The sequence below is a fragment of the Ambystoma mexicanum genome, chromosome 12 (genome assembly GCF_040938575.1).
Source record: "Ambystoma mexicanum isolate Mex_15411 chromosome 12, UKY_AmexF1_1, whole genome shotgun sequence".
Taxonomy (NCBI): domain Eukaryota; kingdom Metazoa; phylum Chordata; class Amphibia; order Caudata; family Ambystomatidae; genus Ambystoma; species Ambystoma mexicanum.
Window position 1 is genome coordinate 972027733 of NC_090936.1, and position 22791 is coordinate 972050523.

General features: G+C 45.8%; 1 protein-coding gene across 2 annotated transcripts in view; it reads left to right on the top strand.

Moving 5' to 3' along the window:
* Positions 1–22791, top strand: part of MAPK8IP2 (mitogen-activated protein kinase 8 interacting protein 2) — a 451558-nt gene that overhangs the window by 167650 nt on the left and 261117 nt on the right. For both annotated transcript variants that reach the window (XM_069629461.1, XM_069629462.1), the window contains exon 3: positions 17977–18207. In XM_069629461.1, coding sequence (XP_069485562.1) covers positions 17977–18207 — 231 coding nt within the window. The remainder of the gene's footprint in view (positions 1–17976; positions 18208–22791) is intronic.

The following is a 22791-nucleotide window of genomic DNA, read 5'->3' on the forward strand; positions in this document are numbered from 1 at the left end:
ATGCATTTCGGAACATTTTTCCTTCATCAGGGCAAGTCTATGTAATTCAACATTGAAAAAATAATATGCCGATTATAATACACACAATACAAACAGTGATATAAATAATGAAAACATACCGATCAGTAGCAAGTCCACACATGTTCATAAAATAGAGAAAAACAAAAATGTAACATAGTAAGTGGATTAATGGTAACCAAATACAAAATGAGAATCAGAACAGCAACTGGTTTTACCTTGGAAGATTTGTATGGGAGCTGACAAGCGTTAAAGCTGCCCACAGTAGGGTGCAGTGGTGCGGCATGCAGCAGGCAGCCGTAATGTTAACACGTACGTGTTTCAGAGTGAAATCTGTTTGGAAACAAAGGTCGGGTTCAGAATGACAGCGTGTCTGACAGGATCTGTGATAAAGGCAGAGTGAAATGGAAATGCTAGTGAAAATCGCGGCGAGAAAGTCGCGTACCTTAACGCATCTGGAGCACAGAAAAGCTCCTGCGTGTAGCCGCCGTGCTTAGATTCCACTGAGCAGTGTTTAGGCGGTTGCCTGGACGACCGCTCGTGTTATAGCACACGTGACTCACGAGCGCCATTAAGTGGCCGGTGCTCGCGGATCACGCTGCATTACAGGTGTGGGCCTGCAACATTACACAAATTAACCAATTTAGAGGCATGCTAGGGTGAAATGCATCCTAAAAATCAAATTTAGCTAGAACCTTAAATGTGGAGATTTTCATAGAAATAGAAAAAACACTCAAGTATGATGAACATGGGTGTTGAAATAAACAGACAAGTGTGGATGTATCTAAAATATTGGAAGTAAAGCAGAAAACAAAACAAAATACAAAATGCAAAATACAAGTTTTAACGGGATGCACTAAGTTGAAAATTAGTGCATAGGCAAGGCTGGTACAAATATGCGCAGTCATGAAAAGTAAAGAAAGGTCAACAGACAGAATTCATTAGGCATATCCTCGTCCAAAGTGGTGTTGCCCACAGGAGGCAGCACCTTGGGTCCCAGACCAAGGTCCGGGAGGTTGGACGAGGAGAATACAAAGATCACAAGCAATCCTAGTGATGCATGATGTCTTAAACGTTTTAAACATATTGGTCAGTATTGGTATGAGCACAACAGGAACATCAACAGCCAGCACAATAAGCATGCAGAAATGGATTCAAATATAACAATGGTAATTTATCTCTTCGTTCAAACCATGGGGGACCAAACTACAGAGTTTATCGATCCAGAATGTTTCTCTACGATTAAGACGTAGGCCCAAGTCCTCGTGGGGATTGTTTCTGGTTAGAACCTCTAACACCAGGAATTTGATCTGTGACAAATTATGGTTATTCGTGGCCCAATGTCGTGCCACAGCAGAGTTTGGATTGGAAGTTCGGATGCAGGATCGGTGTTCGTTCCATCAGATCTTTTGAATGTCTTGATTGAATGCCCGGATCCGGGCCCTTTTTGAGAGCGGTTGTGTGACCTTGTATTCTTACTTGGTCTTTAGCTGTTGGTTCATTTTTAATTTAGTCATGAATGTTTCCGTTGGTACAATATGTTCTTACGTGATCATTCATTTGTGTGCACCAAAACATGCCCCACACAAACATATTGAATGAAGATAAACATTTAAAAATATATTGAAAATTGAAACAGGATCTATGGCAAAATACGTTCTAATGAACAATAAATATATACATTGATGTAGATGCATATACATAACCTCGGACTGCACGAAGTGCTGTTTGAATGTTTTATTTGTTTGTATACAGTCCTGGAGTTGCTCCAAAGTCGTTCTTTCGATATATGTTACTGAAAAGGTGGTGGAAAATATAACCATAGTTGGTCAACAAGGTGTGCTTTATAGATTCGGGGTAGATAGCTTCTGAAAGTGAGGTGGTAATGAAGCTCATTAATGGTGGCAATATATTGCGCTATGTTTCCTTAGCCAGAGGGACTAACTCGGTCAATTCAACAGCCAAGGACCCATCTACGATGATCTCAGTGAAATGCCTGAAACTTGCTCTACGCGAATTGGCGGGATAAGCGCGATGAAGCATGCCCTGCGGAATCAAAGCAACTCTTCCTCTGATGTTCCCACTTTCACCTGCAAAGTATCCCTACATGCACTGCAGTGATCAGGAGGCAGGGGCTGGCAGTGGTTAGCCGATCATAGCTGGTCATTCTTTTAAAGACTGCATGGGATATCAACGATAAGCTTTTTAATTGGCCACTTTGGCATCCAGGGGGTGGCTTAGACTCAAGTCAATCCCCCTCCACCTGCTTAGGCAGCTCCCTAAGGATAGTCCAAGTGAGAAAATAAAGAAGGGTAAAGTCTCGCTTTTAAGTGGACAGGGCACCGGCACTTGCTTTGCCCTTGGGACAGGAGGGTGTCCTCTAAACTGCTAGGAGTAGGTAAACAGTGCGCAAAGGTGAATCTTTGAGTGGATGTCACCCTCGCACATGCTCTGTGCCTCCAGTCCTAACGTTGACTCTCTGAAGAAACCCGTTGAGAAGGCAAGGAAGGGTGAAATCCTACCTCTGCCTGCTGTGGACACCTGACACACATTCTACACCTGATGGCAGTGGGTCCCCAGGGATACTTTTCGAAAGAAATATCTACTACCGACATTCCTGCAATTGAAATTGATGAGCTATGTGCATGGAGATGGTGAGTCGCTCCCACACGTAGCGTAACTGCAGGCCCAGAATGGATGGAGGCTGCCCTGACACCAATGGTAACTGCAGGGTATGGGCAGGCTTGAAACAGATCACATGCCAGAGGCGTTGCTAGGGGGAGGGGCTAAGGGGGCTATAGCCCCAGGTCTTTTGGTTGTAGCCCCAGATAGAACCTCAGGGACTACAACCAAAATGCTAGCTAGCCCCGAGTTCCACCAGTCCCGACATTAGCGTAGCCCCTGATCTTTTCCAGACCTAGCAAAACCCCTGTCAAATGCACAGAGAACGTGCACCAAGTGCGGATTGAGTTTGCCGTAATTGTTTATACACAGTCCCTTATTGGGTGATTAGAGTGCATTTACAGTGGATTGGGTGCTCAGTTATGTCCCACTCACAGTGGATGTGTTCTCTGAAAGACACAAGGGACCCCACACTCTGGATAGGAGTATTAATATGAAATTGGAACTCAGTATGGGAGGCTTTCAAAGTCTGGGCGAGGGGGCCCTAATATCTAAGACCACTGGTCTTTTGAGGGAAGTGCGCCGTGAGCTGGAAGGGGTGGAAAAAGAGTTGAACGCACTAGAAGAAATCTACAGCCGCACGCATGGTGGAGACACCCAGGCTGCAATACATAAATTACATAGGGATTTTGACCGACTGGCAATAAGGGAAGTACAATATACAGCAGCCCCTACCAGGGCTCGCAGATACAGAGAAGGAAATAAAGCAGGGAAAATGTTGGCCAACTTGGTTAAGCACGTCAAACATATGACCCCGATTACAGCGATCCAAACGGCACAAAACGAGATCATAACAAGTGAACAGGGAATAAATGATGAGTTTGTTCACTTTTACAAAAATTTGTATAAGAATAGAGATGGAAAATCCCCCGATGAGATTAAAAGATATCTTGCTATGCTAGATCTCCCTACAATCCCAGAAGAAAGCAAACTAGCACTCGAACAACCTATCACTACCGAGGAGCTTACTGAGGCGATAAAGGGGCTCACTTCTGGCAAGGCACCCGGCTCGGATGGGCTCGGTGCTGAATTCTATAAAGAATTCCGGGAAGAATTGATACCTGTGCTATTAGAGATGTGGGGAGAGGCTCTGGGGAAACAAATGCTGCCCCCGACAATGCTTGAGGCCCTCATTACATTGTTGGCCAAACCCAGACGCCCACCACAAGACATGTCATCCTATAGGCCCCTGTCCCTGATAAATGTAGACGCCAAAATTTTCGCGAAGGTGCTGGCGAATCGCATTTTACCCATAACACCTACGCTGGTTCATGCAGATCAAAGTGGGTTTATTCCCCATAGGTCCACTGCCCTAAATTTGCATAGGCTATTCGGCATAATGTCGCAAATCAACCCGAGCAAGCAAGCAGTCGCAGTGTCCCTTGACGCAGAGAAGGCGTTTGACTCGGTCTCCTGGGAGTACCTCTTTCTGGTGCTGGAGGTGTTTGGGGTGGGCTCCAACTATATCAAGTACGTCAGGCTGCTGTACACAGCCCCGGGTGCAAGGGTGTGCACAAATAGAACTTTATCCGAGCTGTTTGAGCTGGGACGTGGCACCAGACAGGGATGCCCCTTCTCCCCTATCCTCTTTGCTTTGACAATAGAGCCCATGGCGGATGCGATTCGTCTGAGACATATTAACAAGGGTGTACCACTGAAGGGTGCCACTCAAATAATATCCCTATACGCGGACGATACCTTGCTGTACGTCCGCGAGCCAGTCAAAAACATTTTTCCTATTGTGGCAGACATCAACGAATTCGCAGAGGACTATGGGTACACGGTGAACAATGCTAAATCAGAAATGTTCCCGCTCACCTCATACACAAGCCGCCCGGCTTGGATGTGCGGCCTTAAGTGGTCGGAGCGACACATCAGATACCTGGGAGTCCTGGTTTCAAGTAATAGACAGACCCTGTATGCTGACAACCATGACCATGCGCTACAAACACTCCATACCAAACTACAGACTTGGAGACACCTCCCAATCTCACTACACGGTGGAATTGCCATTCTTAAAATGATTGTACTCCCAAAATTGCTATACCTATTTGTAAACATACCTATATGGCCGGGCAAGGAATTTTTCTCCAAACTTCGATCATTGGCAGTGTCATTCCTTTGTAACGGAAAGGTGGCTAGGATTGGGTGGGAAAAGATGATAGAACCATATGAAAAAGGGGGTATAGCAGCACCAGATTTTGAGCTCTATTACATGGCGGCACAGGCGAAGTTCGCAAAACATTGGTATGACGAGGCGGACAATTCACCCCACACGTGGATAGAAGAGTATACTACTACACCCACAGACGTTAGGTCAGTTATCTTTGATACAAGACACAAGGACTCATGTGAATTTGACCCTGTTAGCTGCACAGTGAGAGCCTAGGGGGCCATATACAATAAACTGGACATTGAGATCCCCTATAACCTCGAGGCCCCGTTATGTAAATACCCAAATATTCCCCCCACATTCGACATCAGCATCCAGGAAGCCTGGGACCCCGATACAGAGATGAAGGTGGGAGATATGTACATAGACGGGAAGTTCGTGACCCTTGCAGTATTCTTGAGGGGTGTGGGAGGAGGATCCCTCCGAACATTACAGTCCTATCGGATGAGGTCCGCATTTCAAGCACACTGGCCATCCTTCCCCGATGAACCACCCTCCCACCCGTGCATACAACTGGTTACAACACAAGGTGGGCTGGGAATCTCCAAGTTGTATACGACAATACAGACCCACACTCCTACGACCAACCGAGTGAAAGAGAAATGGGAAGCTGATATGAAAATGCTAATTCCTGAAGAGAAATGGGTAAGATACTGTACGCTTACAAGAAGGGTGTCCCTCAAAGCGGGATTGTGCCAAATACTATCATATGTACTGGGAGTGCCCGGTTATGGCTCGATTCTGGGAGAGGGTTGCAGCTACGCTGACAGAATTTACACAAATTCCCCCGTATTTGTCCCCCCAAAAATACTTGTTCGAGGATATTGGGAAATGTTCCGAAAAAATCAGAAGGCTGTTTAATGTGTCATGTGCTATCGCCAAAAAATGTATATTGCAATCATGGAAAAGCCCAAACTCCCCTGCCATGAATACCTTTTTACGCGAATTAACCTACGCAAATGAATGCGAGGAACAATACGTGCTAACCCAACCGAGCATGAGCCGACCAAAGGACATCTGGTGCCCCTTCAGGGCGTATCTATGTGACCTGCCCTCAGATAACGAAACAGCTATGTGGACTGTAAATTATTGAACGTTTTGTGTAGACATTGTTGTATATAAGACCATGTGATGTATTGATTGGGTGCCACTGTAACTGCTGAGACCTTAATAAAAAGTTGTTTAAAAAAAAAATATGGAACACAGAAAGGCATCCAAAGGGTACAATTCAAGGGTTTGGTATCAAGGATTTCTATTGAACCTGATATAAATTTAATGTATGAAACAAATCATGATTTAATCTGCACTTACATAGCAGGAAACAACTTTTGTTTAAAAAGAACACATCTAAATAGTAAAATTCATCCTATTCAATCGTCCAAGCATTCATCCACATGCATCCATCCAGCAATCCACTCATACTAGGCACCAATGGGTGTACAATATAAAATCTATAAGAAAATTCATGACATATAATTTATCAGAAAGATTTATAGAAATAATGTTCAATCAATCTGTCCGGCCACAATAGATAGTATCAGTGGCCTAGGCAATTGAGATGGGTCCCAGAAGTCTCCGACCACGACCTCATCCCAATCCACACTCACAGTGGATTACATGCTCGGTTATTGTGGACTGACTGTGTGTTAGGGGAGCAGGTATTGTGCGTTCACAGTGGTTTGGATGCACATTTATTCTGCAATCACAGTAGCACACGTATACATACCCTTTACAAATGCCCATCATTTATTCGATAGTTTTGTGCACTCACCAGGATTATGCTGTGTGGCCACATTGGATTAGGTGTATACTTTTCGTGCACTAACACTACATTAGGTCTGCAGTCGTGCACGCTTGTGGGATTAAAACGCAGTTTGCGTGCACTCACAATGAATTTATGTGCAATTATTGTGCACTCACATTGGATTAAATTTACATATATTATGAGATCACAATGGCATATGTATAACGTTATTGTGTGCCCCCAGTCGATTACAGTTACTGTGCACTTGCAATGATCATGTTGTAGTTGGTGTGCACGCACAACAAATTAAGTATACACATGTTGTGTAATGAAACAGGATTAGGTTTGCAGTTTGCGTGCACTCGCTTAGAATCTAGTTGCAGTTAGTGTGCACTCACAGTTGATTGGGTGTGCAGTTATTGTCCCCAAACAAATAAGAGATGTGTCTCTACAATGCAACCGCAGGGCTCAAGCATGCAACTCAGCATACAACGAGATATACAGACACATTGCTTGACATTATGCACAGTGCGTGGTACTTAAAAGTTCACAACAGGGAAATATCCACCGTCGGCTGGCCTGTAACCAAAAGCCTATCGATCTCTGTCATTACTGTGGCTGAATGTCAGCTAAAGCGATGTCTATAAGCAGGTTGAAGGGATTGGAGTTCTACAATCCCAGCAAAACAAGAGGGGATGACTGGAAGGTTTAGAATGAATCTTAGCCTCTGGCATAGCTCTGGGCAACCCTGCAGACCATCGTTCTTCGCTTGCAAACCCATTACAAAAGGTGAAAACCCATATACAAATCAGGCTTGACCCAACCCCAAAATGGCCAGTCCAGCCCAAACTGCTAGGTAACATCTCTTCTGCACAGGACCACAAACATCCCCAGACATGTTTCAGCTTCATTGGGCCTCATCAATGAGGAGTAGCTTGGGTCTCTAGGCTCGGGGTGACTGCAGAAAAACAAAAGAGGTGATGGATGGAAGGTTTAAAGACCATATGCAAATCAGGCTTGGTCCCACACCAAAGGAGGAAGTCCAGCCTGAACTGCTTGGTCACATCCTTTCTGCATGAGACTACAACCATCCCCAGACATGTTTCAGCCTCACTGAGCCTCATCAGTAAGGAGTTGCTTCGGTCTCTATGCCCAGCAGGCATGGAAGGTTTACAATTAATCTTAACATCTGACGTTGCTCTGGGCAACCCTTCAGACAATTGTTCTTCCTCTGCCAAGCTGTTACAAAAGGGAAAAGCCCATATGCAAATCAGGCTTGCTCCCACCACAAAGGGGGATGTCCAACCCAGACTGCTTTATCACATCCCTTCTGCACGAGACCACAAGCATCCCCAAACATGTCTCAGCCTCAATGGGCCTCATCAGTGAGGAGTATCTTCGGTCTCTAGGCCCAGCAGGCACAGGACCCACAACTGGGCCTACCCATCCCACTCGGGGGGTGGGGGGGACTACAGCAAAACAAAAGAGGTGATGGATGGAAGGTTTAAAGACCATATGCAAATCAGGCTTGGTCCCACACCAAAGGGGGAAGTCCAGCCTGAACTGCTTGGTCACATCCTTTCTGCATGAGACTACAACCATCCCCAGACATGTATCAGCCTCACTGAGCCTCATCAGTAAGGAGTAGCTTGGGTCTCTAGACCCAGAAGGTATGGAACCCACGACTGGGCATACCCGTCCCACTCAGGGTGACTACAGCAAAACTAAAGAGTTAATGGCTGGAAGGTTTAGAATTAATCTTAACCTGTGCCATTGCTCTGGGCAACCCTCCAGACCATCGTTCTTCGCCTGCCTACTGGGCATATAGAGACTCAAGCTACTTGTCACTGATGAGGCCCAATGAAACATGTTTGGGGATGCATGCGTCTAGATTGAGAAGATGTTTGCTGGCTGTGTCATGACTCACATGACTCACACCGAAGCCGCACACTGCCCTATACACATTACATGTGAACATGAACAAGGTGGACCTTTTCAACAGGTAATGCGTGAGGTTAGGCACCTTCACACGAGATTGATGAAAGGCGTGGACCCGCTGCAGCAAGTAGATATATCTACAGACTCATTGGGAAGAGGATGCATGCTTTCCATCAACTTGGCATCTTTAATGAATGGTTTTTCAATGGGCGCTTTATGTTCGGGGCAGTTATAAAAACTTGTGTCTTTTAAGTGCAGCTCTGGCTCACGAATTCTAGTATCCTGGTCTGAATATGATGGCTATGTGGGTCAACAACCAGGTACGTGCTTTGGACCACCGACTGTTCATTGTTGCCACTGATCTAGTGCTTACTTGCCCAATCAGACATTGTTCCCTGGCACCACACTGCTGTACTAGCAAGAGGTAATCTAAGGTACATACAATAACAATGTCCCTGCTCTAGACCCTCACCCTGTGCCCAGATAATGCAACCAATCATAGTGACGCATTTGTTATCGCCAAAAGCGCAGCATCCCTATGAGTGGTGGCAGTCGGGTAGTTACTAAGGGTAGCTTTCTGTGATGAGTTCCCCAACTGCATCGCAGGCTACCATGCCAGGCAAGTAGAGAACGACTAATCAACAGACGTTTCTAGCAACTCATATGATTTTGGTATCGTTGAACAAGAGACTGCCGTGTATCTGCGCTGGCTGGTTTTGGTGACCAGGCCTACACGATTCAGTAGGCTACCAGCAGTTTGCGTTCACCGGCCCGTCTTCTTTTTATTCGTTCGTTCACCTTGATGGTGGTACTGCTAGGTTAAAGCTGTTGTGACACATGAGATACTGGTAACAACCGTAGCGCCATGTTGCCTTATCATACTTCATGAAGTTGACTCTCTGGGCGCTCTCTAATTTGGGCAAAGTCATTGTTCATGTAATACCACAGGCGGATTATTTATGATGATTTTATTTGAACCTTTACAGAAGCGTACACTTAGCCCAGAAGGAAGCATTTAATTAAATGAAAATACAATAAAAGTCATGCATAATGTGAAAAAAGATCTAGGCAGGGTAAAACAGAAAGTTCATAGAAATATAGTAATACCAAACATCACTTAGAAAAGCTAAGTACGCACCTCTTTAGGCATTTGTCAGGAATTGCATCATATGCCCTTGTAGTCAAGCATTTGCCAGCGATTGGCAATATGTGCCCCGGAAGTACTATCATTTCTCAGGTGGTGTCATGACGTGCCTGGTACTCATATCATATAGCCGGTATATCATATATCAGGTGTTGTCATCCCCAGACCAAGTACTCACATCATGTACAGGTTTTGCTGTCAAAATCCCTGGTACTTGCACTATTGCAATGTAATACCAAGGCAGTCCCAACGGTGTCAAGGAACCGTGAAGTTGGCATCGCAGACCAGGTTTCATCATGCCCCGTTAACCACGCAGTGCCTTATTCCATCACAGGGAATTAGGACAGAAATAGCAGGCTCCATTGCTCATGTTGTCCCTGCTGAAAGCTTTCCGAGTGCTCCTTTATGAACAAAAGGAAGGCCGGTGTCACAGTCTAAGAAGGTCTTGCTTTTCAACTGGGTAATTTCTGAGGGATATGAAGTTTTAGTCCAATTAGCTTCTATGAATTGAGCACAAAGTATTTGTTTTCTAAGATGGCCATTTTCTTTTTGGTTGTGAGCTGTTGACTTCATGCAGACATGAACTACATATGGTTCGATGAAAGTTCCTCGAGAAAGTTACTTTGAGGTCCAATTTATTTTATAACCCATTTCCTCGCAACCAGGATGCGGGGGGAGAACCTGCTGGTCTTCTGTAGATGGTAGCGGTATGTCTGTGGAGCGGGCGCTGCGAGGACCACTCTATGCAGCAGCGATTGGAAGCCAGCAACAGAGCCTGGCAAGGACACGCCAGCCATGCCACTGCTTCCTGTCCAAATAACCATTTGAGGACAGGACATCCTGAGCCATGTCCTAGTTTATACAATGCGTCCTTCCTTTCTGGGCACCGCACCTCTCCCTGCCATGCAAAAGGAGCATTGGTGGCTGTAGCCAGTCCATCCCACTTGTGCCACTCGTCTAGTTGGCATGTGTGTGCCGCAGGAAGGAAGCCAACACGAGGAATGATTATCCAAATGCAGAAGGCTCTCTAAACGCGTTCATTTGCTACATCTCAGCCACAGCTGGACTGCATTGCATGCGGCATGATTATGCATAGTTATGAATTTAGTTTATAAGAAACGCCCTCTAGCAGCTTTACAAAGCTGCCATGGCAATGATAATGAACCAAAGGCACTCATTGAAGAATCCTGGAGTGAGCTTGAGGGGTGTGTGCATGGCGCTAAGTAAATGGGCTCAGTACTTGAGATTAGGCTAAGGTTAAATCCCTGAGAATACCTTGATATGGTCCTGCGGACCATGCACACATCAACCCCACTTTAACTGACAAGTATGCACCCAAGTTTCCTCATTCCCCGCAGTCAAAACAGTATGATAGCATCCTTACTCATGCACGGTGTTGGCGAGACGCAACACAACTGCACCGCTCCATTCTTCGAATGCATGACCTGAGACAATACGGGCAGTGTCAGATAATGAGGAATGACTTAACAACCAACTTCTTTCGCATGGCTCCGGGAAGGCTGAAAAAGTGGGGTAAGTGTTTAGCGCCAAGCTCCTTTCTTTTGAACCAGGACATAGGGTGGGCCATTGGGAGGATCAGACAGCAAGGAGAAACTTCAGTCGATCAAATCCTGCCTCGTGGCTCTGGGTTAAATCTGACAATGAGCAATAATTCTGCAGCACACAGCTCCTTTTCTCTGAATCTGGATGAAATGAGTTTGAGCAGGGATAGAAATTATTTTGCTTATGTTTAGCATTTCAAAATGTCTATTAAGGGCCTGAGATTGTTAAATGCTATCCCAGGAACCAGCAATGCTCTGAGCTTGAAGTCCGTGAAATAATCATGAAGCTTAAATCGACTTCTTTCTTGGAGACTCATACTCTACTGACATTCTTAAGGAATCCTTGGATGTACTTACCCCGAGGAATACTGAAATTATGAATTTGTCTTTTAGAGACTGTACGGTACCTTCTGCACTAAAAGATGTGTGGGTAACTCCCTTAATGAAGAAGAACACCTTAGATCCCTCTATTGCAACAATCACCAATGTGCGGTACCTTTTGAAGGTTATTGGCAAAATTGCCTGTGTGCAACTGCAAAATTTCGTTGAACACAATAACATTCTAGGCACTCATCAATTGGGCTTTAGGGCACAACATGGAACCGAGACAGCACTACTTGATCTTAAATCTACATCACTACGATCGTAGAACAAGGTTCTCCAGCATTGCTAATGCAGCATTTGACCTTATTGATCACAGGCTCCTTCAAGAAAGACTAGAAAACATTGTCAACTGCACAGAGAAAGCATCCTCATGGATTCTATTATTCTTGGGTCCTAGAATTTCAAGGGTTGCTGTCAAGAAGGCCACTGCCTCTCCTATTTCCACCACGTGTGGAGTGCTGCAGGGATCTTGCCTATCTCCCACTCTATTCCACATCTATATTAGACCTTTACTTGATCTTCTTGACGATATGGGTGTCCGGTACGCTAATTAAGCAGATGACACCCAAATCTTACTCGAACTGACTGGAAAATATGTTGATGACAATAAAACCGTGAATAACATCTACTCTGAAATCCAAACATGGATGGCCTACAACTCTCTGAGCTTCTCATTGTTGCATCCGGCCCTCATTTAAAGAAACTAGAAACCGCGTACTCCAAATTTTTCCATTATGGGCAATTGCATCCCTGTTAGTAAGACAGTTAAAACAACCATCTTTGACTCAGAATTGTCCATGATGCAACATGTTTCGAGTATACGCTCTTCCCGGGGCTATGTCATCAAACTACTCCACCAAACCAGACCCTATCTTGACATAAAAAATAGAGCCATGCTGGCCACCACACTAGTCAACTCACGGTTGGACTATTGTAATAGTTTGCTCACCAGAACATCCCAAGCCAACCTATGTCGTCTCCAGACCACCCTGAATGGCGCTGTCAGGGCTATCTTTGGACTAACAAAATCTGAGCATGTCTCTGACTCTAGAAGGAGCCTTCATTGGCTCCCGATCAAACAGAGAATCAGACATAAAATGTTGTCTCTTGCCTACACATGTCAGAACTCAGTGGCCCCTCAGTATCTGATAATGAGACTCTCAGCTAAATAACCTACGGGAGCTTTGCGCTCCTATGACAACCACGCTTTTATTCACATTCGTTTTTGATTGAAGACATTTGGTGGCACTTGCTTTGACACCCACGACCCACAAGAATGGAATGTTCCTTCCCTAGCAACAGTGTCTTTGTCCTCCCTTGTGGTCTTTAAGAAAGTGATCAAAACACTTCTTTTCAACTCAGCAGACTCATTTGTCTGCTCTCTTATCGACCTTACCTCCTGCTTATCCACTGTCTACTTCCTGCCTTCTTTTAATGTTTTCTTTTATATGTGCGTGCTGAGGCCTAGGGGCGTGTGGCACGTTAGAATAATTAATTAAATAAATAAAATAAATGGATGCTGGCAATACATTAGTGTTCCCGGAACAAGTGTTCCGGCCATCATTTGCCCTGCAGCTCAGCCACCCTGGAAAAGCACAGGTCACCTTTGTAAAGTAAGGTGACCTGCTAAATTCTAAAAATGTGGCATCTAAAAAAAGTGCATCTTCTGTGCTATTTTTAGATGCCCTATTTTTTTAGAATCTAGAGTTTAGATTCTAAAACTGAGACTCAAACACAGAACTTAGGATCTTCCGAGAAAGCACCTTCTGGCGTGAAGAAAGTGTGACATGTTCCACACACAATATGCATGAGTAATCATATGCACACTAATATCTGGTGAAATGTTTATTTATTGCTTATTTCATGCTTCACTGCTAAGGTCCAAAGATTGAGATATCCGTGTACCCCCTTTTCAGCCCTACTTAAACACTACACCAGGCATGGCTAGCCACATGGACCCATGCCACAGGACCCCACCCTATGTTAAGTAGATGTAAGGGATGCAAGACCTTTTCACCACCTAATCTTTTCTTCTACAAAGTAAGCAAGGCCAGTGTGCAACAGAGAAAAAGAACGTAGAAGAACCTCTGCCCTAGACACATTGGGGAGGATTTACAAACCTGTTTCGATGCAAGTGTAGACATGTGTTAGTGCATCCTTGCACTTGCACCAGAAAGTGCATTGCCATTAGCAAATGCATGCAAATAAAAAGCTTGCCCCTGCACCGTACTGTAACGGGTGCAGAGAGATGTGTAGTGCACTGAAGGGTCCTGTCTGACCCACCTGGGCCTGTTTCTTTAACTGGGACAGCAGAAGTATCAATCGCCTATCGTTTTCGTTTCTATCCCTCAAGCTGGGCACGCCATGATGCGGGGCACTTCAAAGACCTGTCATGATAAAAGGTTCTTCCAGCTCCCATTTGGGTTCCCATATTCTTTGTGCTTTTATTTTCCCTCGTATGATTCATTGTCAATCAGGCCCATTGCATGTTTAGAGAATCAGAAGAAATCCAGTTCTTTATGGCAAAATGACAACTCCGGGAGGTGGTGCCTATCAGCCGTCTTTGTGATGTCACGGTGCTGGCCGATGGAGGTGTGCATGTTCCACACCTGCTCTCCCGGCTGCCCCACGCCAATGCTGAAAAGCAAGGAACGCGGCGCCACAGCTTGCGGAAACCCCACAGCTCACTGATACGCAGGCTCCGACTGGCGTGTAGGGCAATAGGGCAATCCCCGAACCCAAAACACAATGTGTTAGTGTGGGCCAGTTTTTTGGGTCAAAGTGGGCCACATGTGGCTAGTAGTTTTGACCAATGGTACTGAATAAATGTTCTTTAAAATGCACAATTTGTATCACATTTGACTAAACAACGACCCCTTGGGTACCACTCAAACAGTCTGTCACAAAAGGAATGAATGCCCATTTGCAACTATGGGCCACTTTTTCATTGGTGCCTAAGACAATTGTATTCCCCAGTCCTACCCTGCTAATTGGTGGTTGGACCTGAAAGATTCCTCTGGATGCAGTGGGTCTGCCCAGGCAGGATTACTTGCTTTGCGTTGCACCCTTTATGGAAATGTTTGTGAGTCCCAAAAATTCCCCAAAACATCAAACAATAGGAGCTAGGAAGTCAAAGACTTCCATGTATTTCAGTGTTTTTTTAACAAGACTTCCAGCTGTTGCACGTCAGAAGTATCCTGCGACTTGCTGAGGCTAGTTCCGCTTCCCTGCATATCTCTGGTAGTTACAGCTTGCAGCTGTTGCACATCAGAAGTATCTTGCGACTTGCTGAGGGCGGTTCCTTTTCCATGCATAGCTCTGGTATTCCCAGATTGCAGCTGTTGCACATCAAACGTATCCTTAGACTTGCTGAGGGTAGTTCCTTTTCCCTGCACAACTCCGGTATTCCCAGATTGCAGCTGTTCAACATCAGAAGTATCCTGTGACTTGCTGAGGGTAGTTCCGCTTCCCTGCATATCTCTGGTAGTCCCAGATTGCAGCTGTGCACATCAGAAGTATCCTGCGACTTGCTGAGGGTAGTTCCTTTTCCCTGCATACCTCCAGCATTCCCAGATTGCAGCTGTTCAACATCAGAAGTATCCTGCGACTTGCTGAGGGTAGTTCCGCTTCCCTGCATATCTCTGGTAGTCCCAGATTGCAGCTGTGCACATCAGAAGTATCCTGCGACTTGCTGAGGGTAGTTCCTTTTCCCTGCATACCTCCAGCATTCCCAGATTGCAGCTGTTCAACATCAGAAGTATCCTGCGACTTGCTGAGGGTAGTTCCGCTTCCCTGCATATCTCTGGTAGTCCCAGATTGCAGCTCTGCACATCAGAAGTATCCTGCGACTTGCTGAGGGTGGTTCCTTTTCCCTGCATACCTCCAGCATTCCCAGATTGCAGCTGTTCAACATCAGAAGTATCCTGCGACTTGCTGAGGGTAGTTCCGCTTCCCTGCATATCTCTGGTAGTCCCAGATTGCAGCTGTGCACATCAGAAGTATCCTGCGACTTGCTGAGGGTAGTTCCTTTTCCCTGCATACCTCCAGCATTCCCAGATTGCAGCTGTTCAACATCAGAAGTATCCTGCGACTTGCTGAGGGTAGTTCCGCTTCCCTGCATATCTCTGGTAGTCCCAGATTGCAGCTGTGCACATCAGAAGTATCCTGCGACTTGCTGAGGTTGGTTCCTTTTCCCTGCATACCTCCAGCATTCCCAGATTGCTACTTGGACTTGTCTTATTCTCAGACCTCAGAATTATACCTGTCTTCTCCTAAGGATTTTCATCTTCTTGGTCACAAGTCCTTTTGAGGATGGAAGTATTTTTGCTTCCATAAACATTGAGTGATTGACACATTTTTAGGCATGGGTTGTATGAATTCCTCTTTGCAAAAATGTATTCAGGCTCTAGACAGGAATGAAGACCATGGGGTCGAGGCTTAAGAAAACACATAAGAAAGCATAAGACCCAGGGGTAGGGAGAATATATAAACCAGTGTAGATGTTGGAGGGAAAACAAAGCAGTGTTTCATTTCGCTAAAGAGCTCTTCTAGATGATTTTGGGCAAAAGTCAATTGGTGCCAATAATACACTATTCGTTTCTGAAACTAGATTATTGTTCTGCAGCTCTCGAAAGAGTGCAATTTCAGAGGAGGAAGTAAAGAAATTGCGCCAAAATTTTGTCCACCTGCGAAAGGCACTTTTGCTTCCATAAATTCTGCAGTGCACCTGGGCCCTGCTTAACCTACCGAGATGGACCTACTTCATCAACGAAAGATGAAATTAGAGGATGTCCCTGAGGAGCAAGCTTATTAGCTTCACACAGATGCAATATGGCCTTAATTAGGTTCCATGTAAAATGTCGGTTGGCAAAAAAGTCGCCAAAAAATTGCTGGTTTTTGCAGGGACATTATTACATTGAACATGCGCAGGACACCCCCACAACCTCCAAAACCTTTTTTTCTCAAGTGGAGCAGGGGACAGCCCTTTGAACCCCGCTCGCCTTGACCCCATATATATGGTCACCATATATAAGGTCGCCACAACCTTTTCCCGGGAACATCATGTATGGCGACCATATATATGGGGAAAATATTACCGGATATCCTTAATTACTTGCCAGGAAAAGTTTTATCTGGGTCCTTGGAGAGGACAAGACAGAAACTCTACATACCAGTGCTGTGAAGTCATAAGATTGCTCAGCAGGTTCAGTCGGCTGTGTGATAGTGTGAAGCAGGGCTTGTTGGTCAGGGGGCGGTTCATACAATAGGGAAGCACAGGTGTGGGGCGCAGTTGGACAGCGGCTTGGAGGCTTAGTGCTGGCTGAATTAAGTTTTCAGGATCTGCTGAGGAGCAAGAGCAGAAGCCAGACAGGGCAAGTCTTGGTTTTGGGTGATGGTGCTTCTTCCATGAACCTCTCAAACTAGCGCTCGTGCCAACTCTATCCCCTTGTGCTTATAAGGTCAGACCGCCAAATGACAAATGGCTTGTACCCACCCACTTACCTAATATTAATGAGACTTCAAAGAAAAGTATATGGAAACTGCTACCCAGGGTTCCATGTACACATTTTCCCTGATGCATGTAACTTTATGTGTCATATGCGTCACCTCACCTAACACTGCTGGTCTGCCATTAGACAACGCACAGTAGAAAGTTAATATATGTGTCTATTATATGGATTTCAGGGAAAATAGCTCCCTACTTGATGCCTAGTATTTCCAGGGATATATGTGTATGCAAACATCACAATGGCCCTCACAGGACTATCCATGTGTACACCACATTATTGGCTGTTAATGTGCACATTAGCCCCTCATTGGCCACCTGTCTGACTTCCCGTGTATACACTAGGATTGTGATGAGCAGACACCCGCATTGCTCCTACCCAGCCCCCCCATGATGGCAATGTTTCTGTTATCCGGTTGTATCATCATGTGATTTGTATGCACCCCTTTGCACCCCCCCCCCACTCTTAGATTAGCCCCTTGTAAGGGATCACTCTCTTCAGTCATTTGATGTTTGGGTTGCACTATCATCCCCCTCAGAATTCCCAGCATATACCCTATGGTTAGGGCTGCATGATTATACACCCTTGAATGGGTTTATGGACACCCCCATTGCTCCATCCTAAACTCCACTTATAGAATTATTGCCATTCTCAAAACATTGGATGCTAGTATCCCCATTATCACCTCCCTCAAACCTATCATATTCAAAAACCCTTACTCTTTTAAACCCCAATTAAAGTGTTTATGGGCACTGCCCTTGTGTCTTCAACCCATGGTGGTGGTGCCATGCCTGTGCTGAGTTTCTGTGCTTTCTTCATGGCAGGACTGCCTGGTGCTGGAGAGATGTGAGCAGATTCACCCAATCTGCACCTTCCAGGATGATTTTCAAGAATTTGAAATGATTGATGATGATGATGAAGATGAGGAGGAAGATGATGGAAATGACATGGATGCTCCACCCTCACCCTCCATCTCTCCCATACCATCGCCGTCCAGTGAGGACATACGGAAGCTCCGTCCAACGACCCTGAATCTGATAGCACCGGGATCACAGGTGAGGATCAGCATGGGTGGAAGGTTTGGAGGACTGGGTATCCCTGTGATTTGGTTACTTGTGGGTCAAGTGGGCTAGCACTTGGGATTACACAAGTAGCAAGTGGGTCCTACCTTACAAACATACTAGACACAGGGGTCCTTCTGACTTGGGCGGTAAGGGATACCGGGCACCGTTAAGGAGACCGGTGCGGGTAATCCCTTAGCGCCCAATTCCGAGGTCCCCTAGCGTGAACCGTAAAGGACTTGTGGTCTGACCACATGTCCTTTACGGGTCCCGCTAAGGGACCAGGGCGGTAATAACGGGCCTGCTATTCGCAGGCCCATTATTAGCGCCTTCCCCCATTCCCATTGAGCACTATGGGGGCTCAAATGGGAATGGTTGGTTGAATGGGGATTTACCGGGTCCTCCAAGGTCGAATGACCCGGTAAGTCCCCATTCAACCAGACCGGTGCCGGACCCGGTTTTGGAGGAAGCCATGGTGCAAGTAGCGCCATGGCTACCTCCAAACTCAGAATGAGGCCCACAGTTGGGCCAGGCAGTGTGAGAGGAGGTGGAAAATGTGAGGACAAGGAGGGTGAGGGGCAACGAGGGGCAAACGTGAAGCAAAGCAAGTGGGCGACAGAAGACAGCTTGAGGTGCAAATGGTGGTTCATTAGTATGGGAATAAGTGTGCCATGGACAGTGAGGGCTGAAAGGAGGCAGGGTGGGGTGAGGCAGTGGTGGAACACCAGGATTTACAAAGCCTGTCATTGATTGCACTGTGATCGAAGCTGGGGTCCTGCAGTTGGAGACACACAGACTCAGTTGGGACCAGCGGTGGGGAATAATGAGGAGTGTGTGGAGGCCTGCCTCATTCACAAGAGTGCTGCACAAGAGCCTTCTGAAACAGAAATGCTGAGCCTCCTTCAAATGCCTTTGCCTGGGTGAATACTTTGAAGGGAAAACATTGGTTGTTTCCTAGAAATGTGTGTAAAATAAGAATGAGGGTTCTCTGGGAGCTGTGCATCATTGAGGGTATGTTGGGACAAGCAGTGGTCATACTTGGTTCACATGTGGGGCACAGCAGTGGAGAGGGCATGGGGAGACATTGAGGTGTGCAGTGAAGGTCGCAGGGGGCCTGTGTGGCCTAGCCGCTGAGATATATAGGTCGCAGGTGGTATCAGGCAGTGGCAGTGAGGGTAGTGGAACCAGTGGAACTCTGCAGTGGGTGTGTATGTATGTACTGGATTTATAAAGTGCAGATCTAGCTGTGAAGTAAGGGAGCATGGTACAGTAAGGGTGCGTGGACCGCAGAGGAACTGAGATCGATAGGGGCAGCATGAGAGTGTGGAGCTGCAGAGGGCAGACAATGGTGTCCAGTTAAAGTTACCAAATCAAAAGGATCGAATGCCAAAGGTGAGAGTGCATTCGACGGAAAACAAAAAGATCGAATTTTTTTTCAAAATGTATATTTTTTTGTTTTGATTTAGTATAGGTAAAACGCCCAAAAAAAAAAAAATCCGATCCTTTTTTTCAGTCGAATTGACTCGACCCTTTTGTCATTCGCCCCTTTTGAGTCGAAACTTTAACCTATAACCGCGGACAATTATCTGTGAGTGGAGCAATAAAGTAGGGTAGACATGGAGGCAGGTGCAGGTCAGCAGTCGGGCAAAAGTCAATACAAGTTGGCCAGTGCAGTCAGAAAGTGCCGGTAATAAGGTTTACTGGCACTTTAACGCACCGGCCAACTACAAGTTTGCCGGTGGGGCACCTGATTTACCTCCAGCTAAGAGCTGCAGGTAAGTCTGGTGCCTTATTGGCAAAAATCACCAATAATACCTGCAAATCCCCTCATGGAGTTCAATGGGCTGCATGGAATGGGGATTTGCAACAGTTGCCGCCACTTGTAATCCTGCGGTAATACCGCCAGACCAAGTATCAGAGCAGATTTACCACCCAGATACCACCAAACTTGTATTGAGGCACAATGACCAAATTTGTGGAGCAATTGTGGCCTGGCGGTAACAGAAGAGTTTTAGCACTGGAAACACAATGGAGGCCGGTGAAGTCAGTAGTTTTGGTGACATTAGTGGAAGGTGGACCAAGCAATGAGCTCAGTGGAACCACACATGTGGGAGATCTGACAGCAAGGCAACATAGGGAGGAGGTGTGCCTTGGCAGGGGGCGCATCCCAAATGCAGATGCAGGCTGCACTGTGGGGCAGAGGAGGGAGGATGTGTGTGTGTGTGTGTTCGTGTTTTTTGGGGAGGGGTTTTGTGATGAGATTGGGTGTGGTAGGATGTTAACGTGTGCATAAGTGTGGCAATGGTGATAATGCGTGCGGCGAACCAGGTGCACATTCTTTGCTATGGAAACACATTGGGGAAGAGATCCGTCTGCGTCTTTCGCCTATATGTTGTTTGTCTGGGTGCACTTCTTTTTTTTCCCTCACCTGAGGAGCATGTTCCATCTGCACGACGGTCACAGAGCCCACATTTGGGAAAGAATTATGGTACGCATGAGTACAACGGTAAGAAGACATGCCTGCCGTTTGCTGTGCATGTTAGATTTGCTTTCATAGTGTGTCATTGGAAAACTTAAAATGTGCTTTGAAATGCCTCTAAAACGTTCGGTCTGGTCATAATGATGCTGGTGGTGGGGATTAAAGTCTGTGTACAAACGAAACCTGTTTATCACATTTTAAAATGTCATTTACATTTTGGCAAAACCAGAATTTCATTCTTGACCTTAGTGCAGAACTTGTAAAAACGAATGATAATGATGTGTTATTTATATAGCGCCTTAATCCAAAGTGCTTTACAGAGCACATATTTACATAAAATATCACCTAACCAAAATTGGTACTCATTTATCGACCTCGGAAGGATGAAAAGCTGAGTTGGCCTTGTAGGGATTCGAACCTGCGACCTGCAGATCACGCTCAGATTGCAGCAGCGAGCGCTCAACCCACTGAGCTATTTTACCGAAACCTTTATTTCATTGAAGCTGGTCAGGGAACCCTGTGCTCTATAAGCTACCATTGAAACTCCTGGGTGCTCCATTGTGCTGCTAGAGCACAGTCCAGAACCCTGTTCTGTGTGCTCAGGACCGCATCTCTTCCTCTATGATTTATTTGGGCCACCAACAGAGATCATCACCAAACCAGCATGAGGCTATGTTCACCCCTCCTTTACTGCCATTTCTTTACCCCTCGATGCTCCCAAGAAGCCCAACACGCTTAGGAGGTGGGTCTCATTCCAAATCTAGTGATATCCCGCTGGTAAATCTGGTGGGATACCACCAGACGGCAATACTGTTACCGGCACCTGGTTTGCCGGAGTTACCGGCAGATTACAGGTGCCAGTAAGGGTAGTTTAATCCCCATTGCATGGAGTTCCATAGGGCTCTGTGGGAGGATTGCTGGTACACTGGTGCCGGTAATACTGGCTGTTTTTTGCCATTGGGGTGTTTGCCTTACCTCAACCTCTTGGCTGGGGGGAAATCAGGCCATCCCAGCAGCTAACTTGTAGTTTGCAGATCTGGAAGCATGGCGGTAAACTGAATTACCGGCATGTTAATTCCGGACCAGAAAATTAAGAATGCCCCCCATTGTTCAGTAAAAAGGGTTCCAGGTATTTCAGGCAGGACATTGGACATGGGGAAATTGTTCCCAGGCAAAGGGAGGAGGGATTAACCATCTTCAGCTCTGGAGGTGGATTGCGGGTTTGTACCTTTTGGTCCAGCAGTTGTAGAAGATGTTGATGGTCTACGCAGCCACAAAAGTTAGGTCAGAGGCGAATCAGCTTATTGATGGAACATAACAGAAATCGACAAGCGTCTGAGAGAGAAATGATAAGAAAGAATTTCTCTCATCCGAAGCGGAAACCCTGTCACTTCCAATGACCATGATCTGGTCGACCAAGTGTTCTTAAACGAAGATGGCAACAAAGAAACTGTGGGATAAAAGCTACGAAGATCTTATTATGCAGGAACCTCAAGCTTTTTTAGTCCTACATAGAAATCCGGAAGTTTGAAGGGCATTTGCAGTAGCTAGGATGAACCTATGGGTATCAAATAAACTTGGGAAAAGATGGGTCAGCTGAACGCACTTGTAAAAATAAAGGAGCAGAAAATCTTGACCAAGTCCTGATGATGTGCCTGTGGTACAACTGGCCAAGAACAACAGCTGCTAGAAAGTAGTCTGAGGTAGACCTAATATACACACATCTGATCTACTGGTCTGCCTTCTGGGAGACTTTATTCTGAAGTCACACAGAGAACTGCAACATTCTTTTTCGGAGGGCCATGCTGTTAAGACATACCCATTCCTGATGTATGATTGGCTATTCTAAAGAACAATTAGGGCTGCTGAGGAGTTCACAGACAGATCGATTATCCTTCCTTCTTGTTTTCTACCCCTCTGCCGTTCCCTATTTTCTCTCTCCCTCTTACTCTCTGACAGTACTTGTATAGCTTTTATGATTTTTTTAACAAGCTTTTATATGAGGTTTTGTATCGTAAGGTCTTTGGCCCAATGCTTGTAACTTGACATAATATGTTGTGGAGTGTAAGGGAAACCCTTTCCATCTACTATCTCTGTGG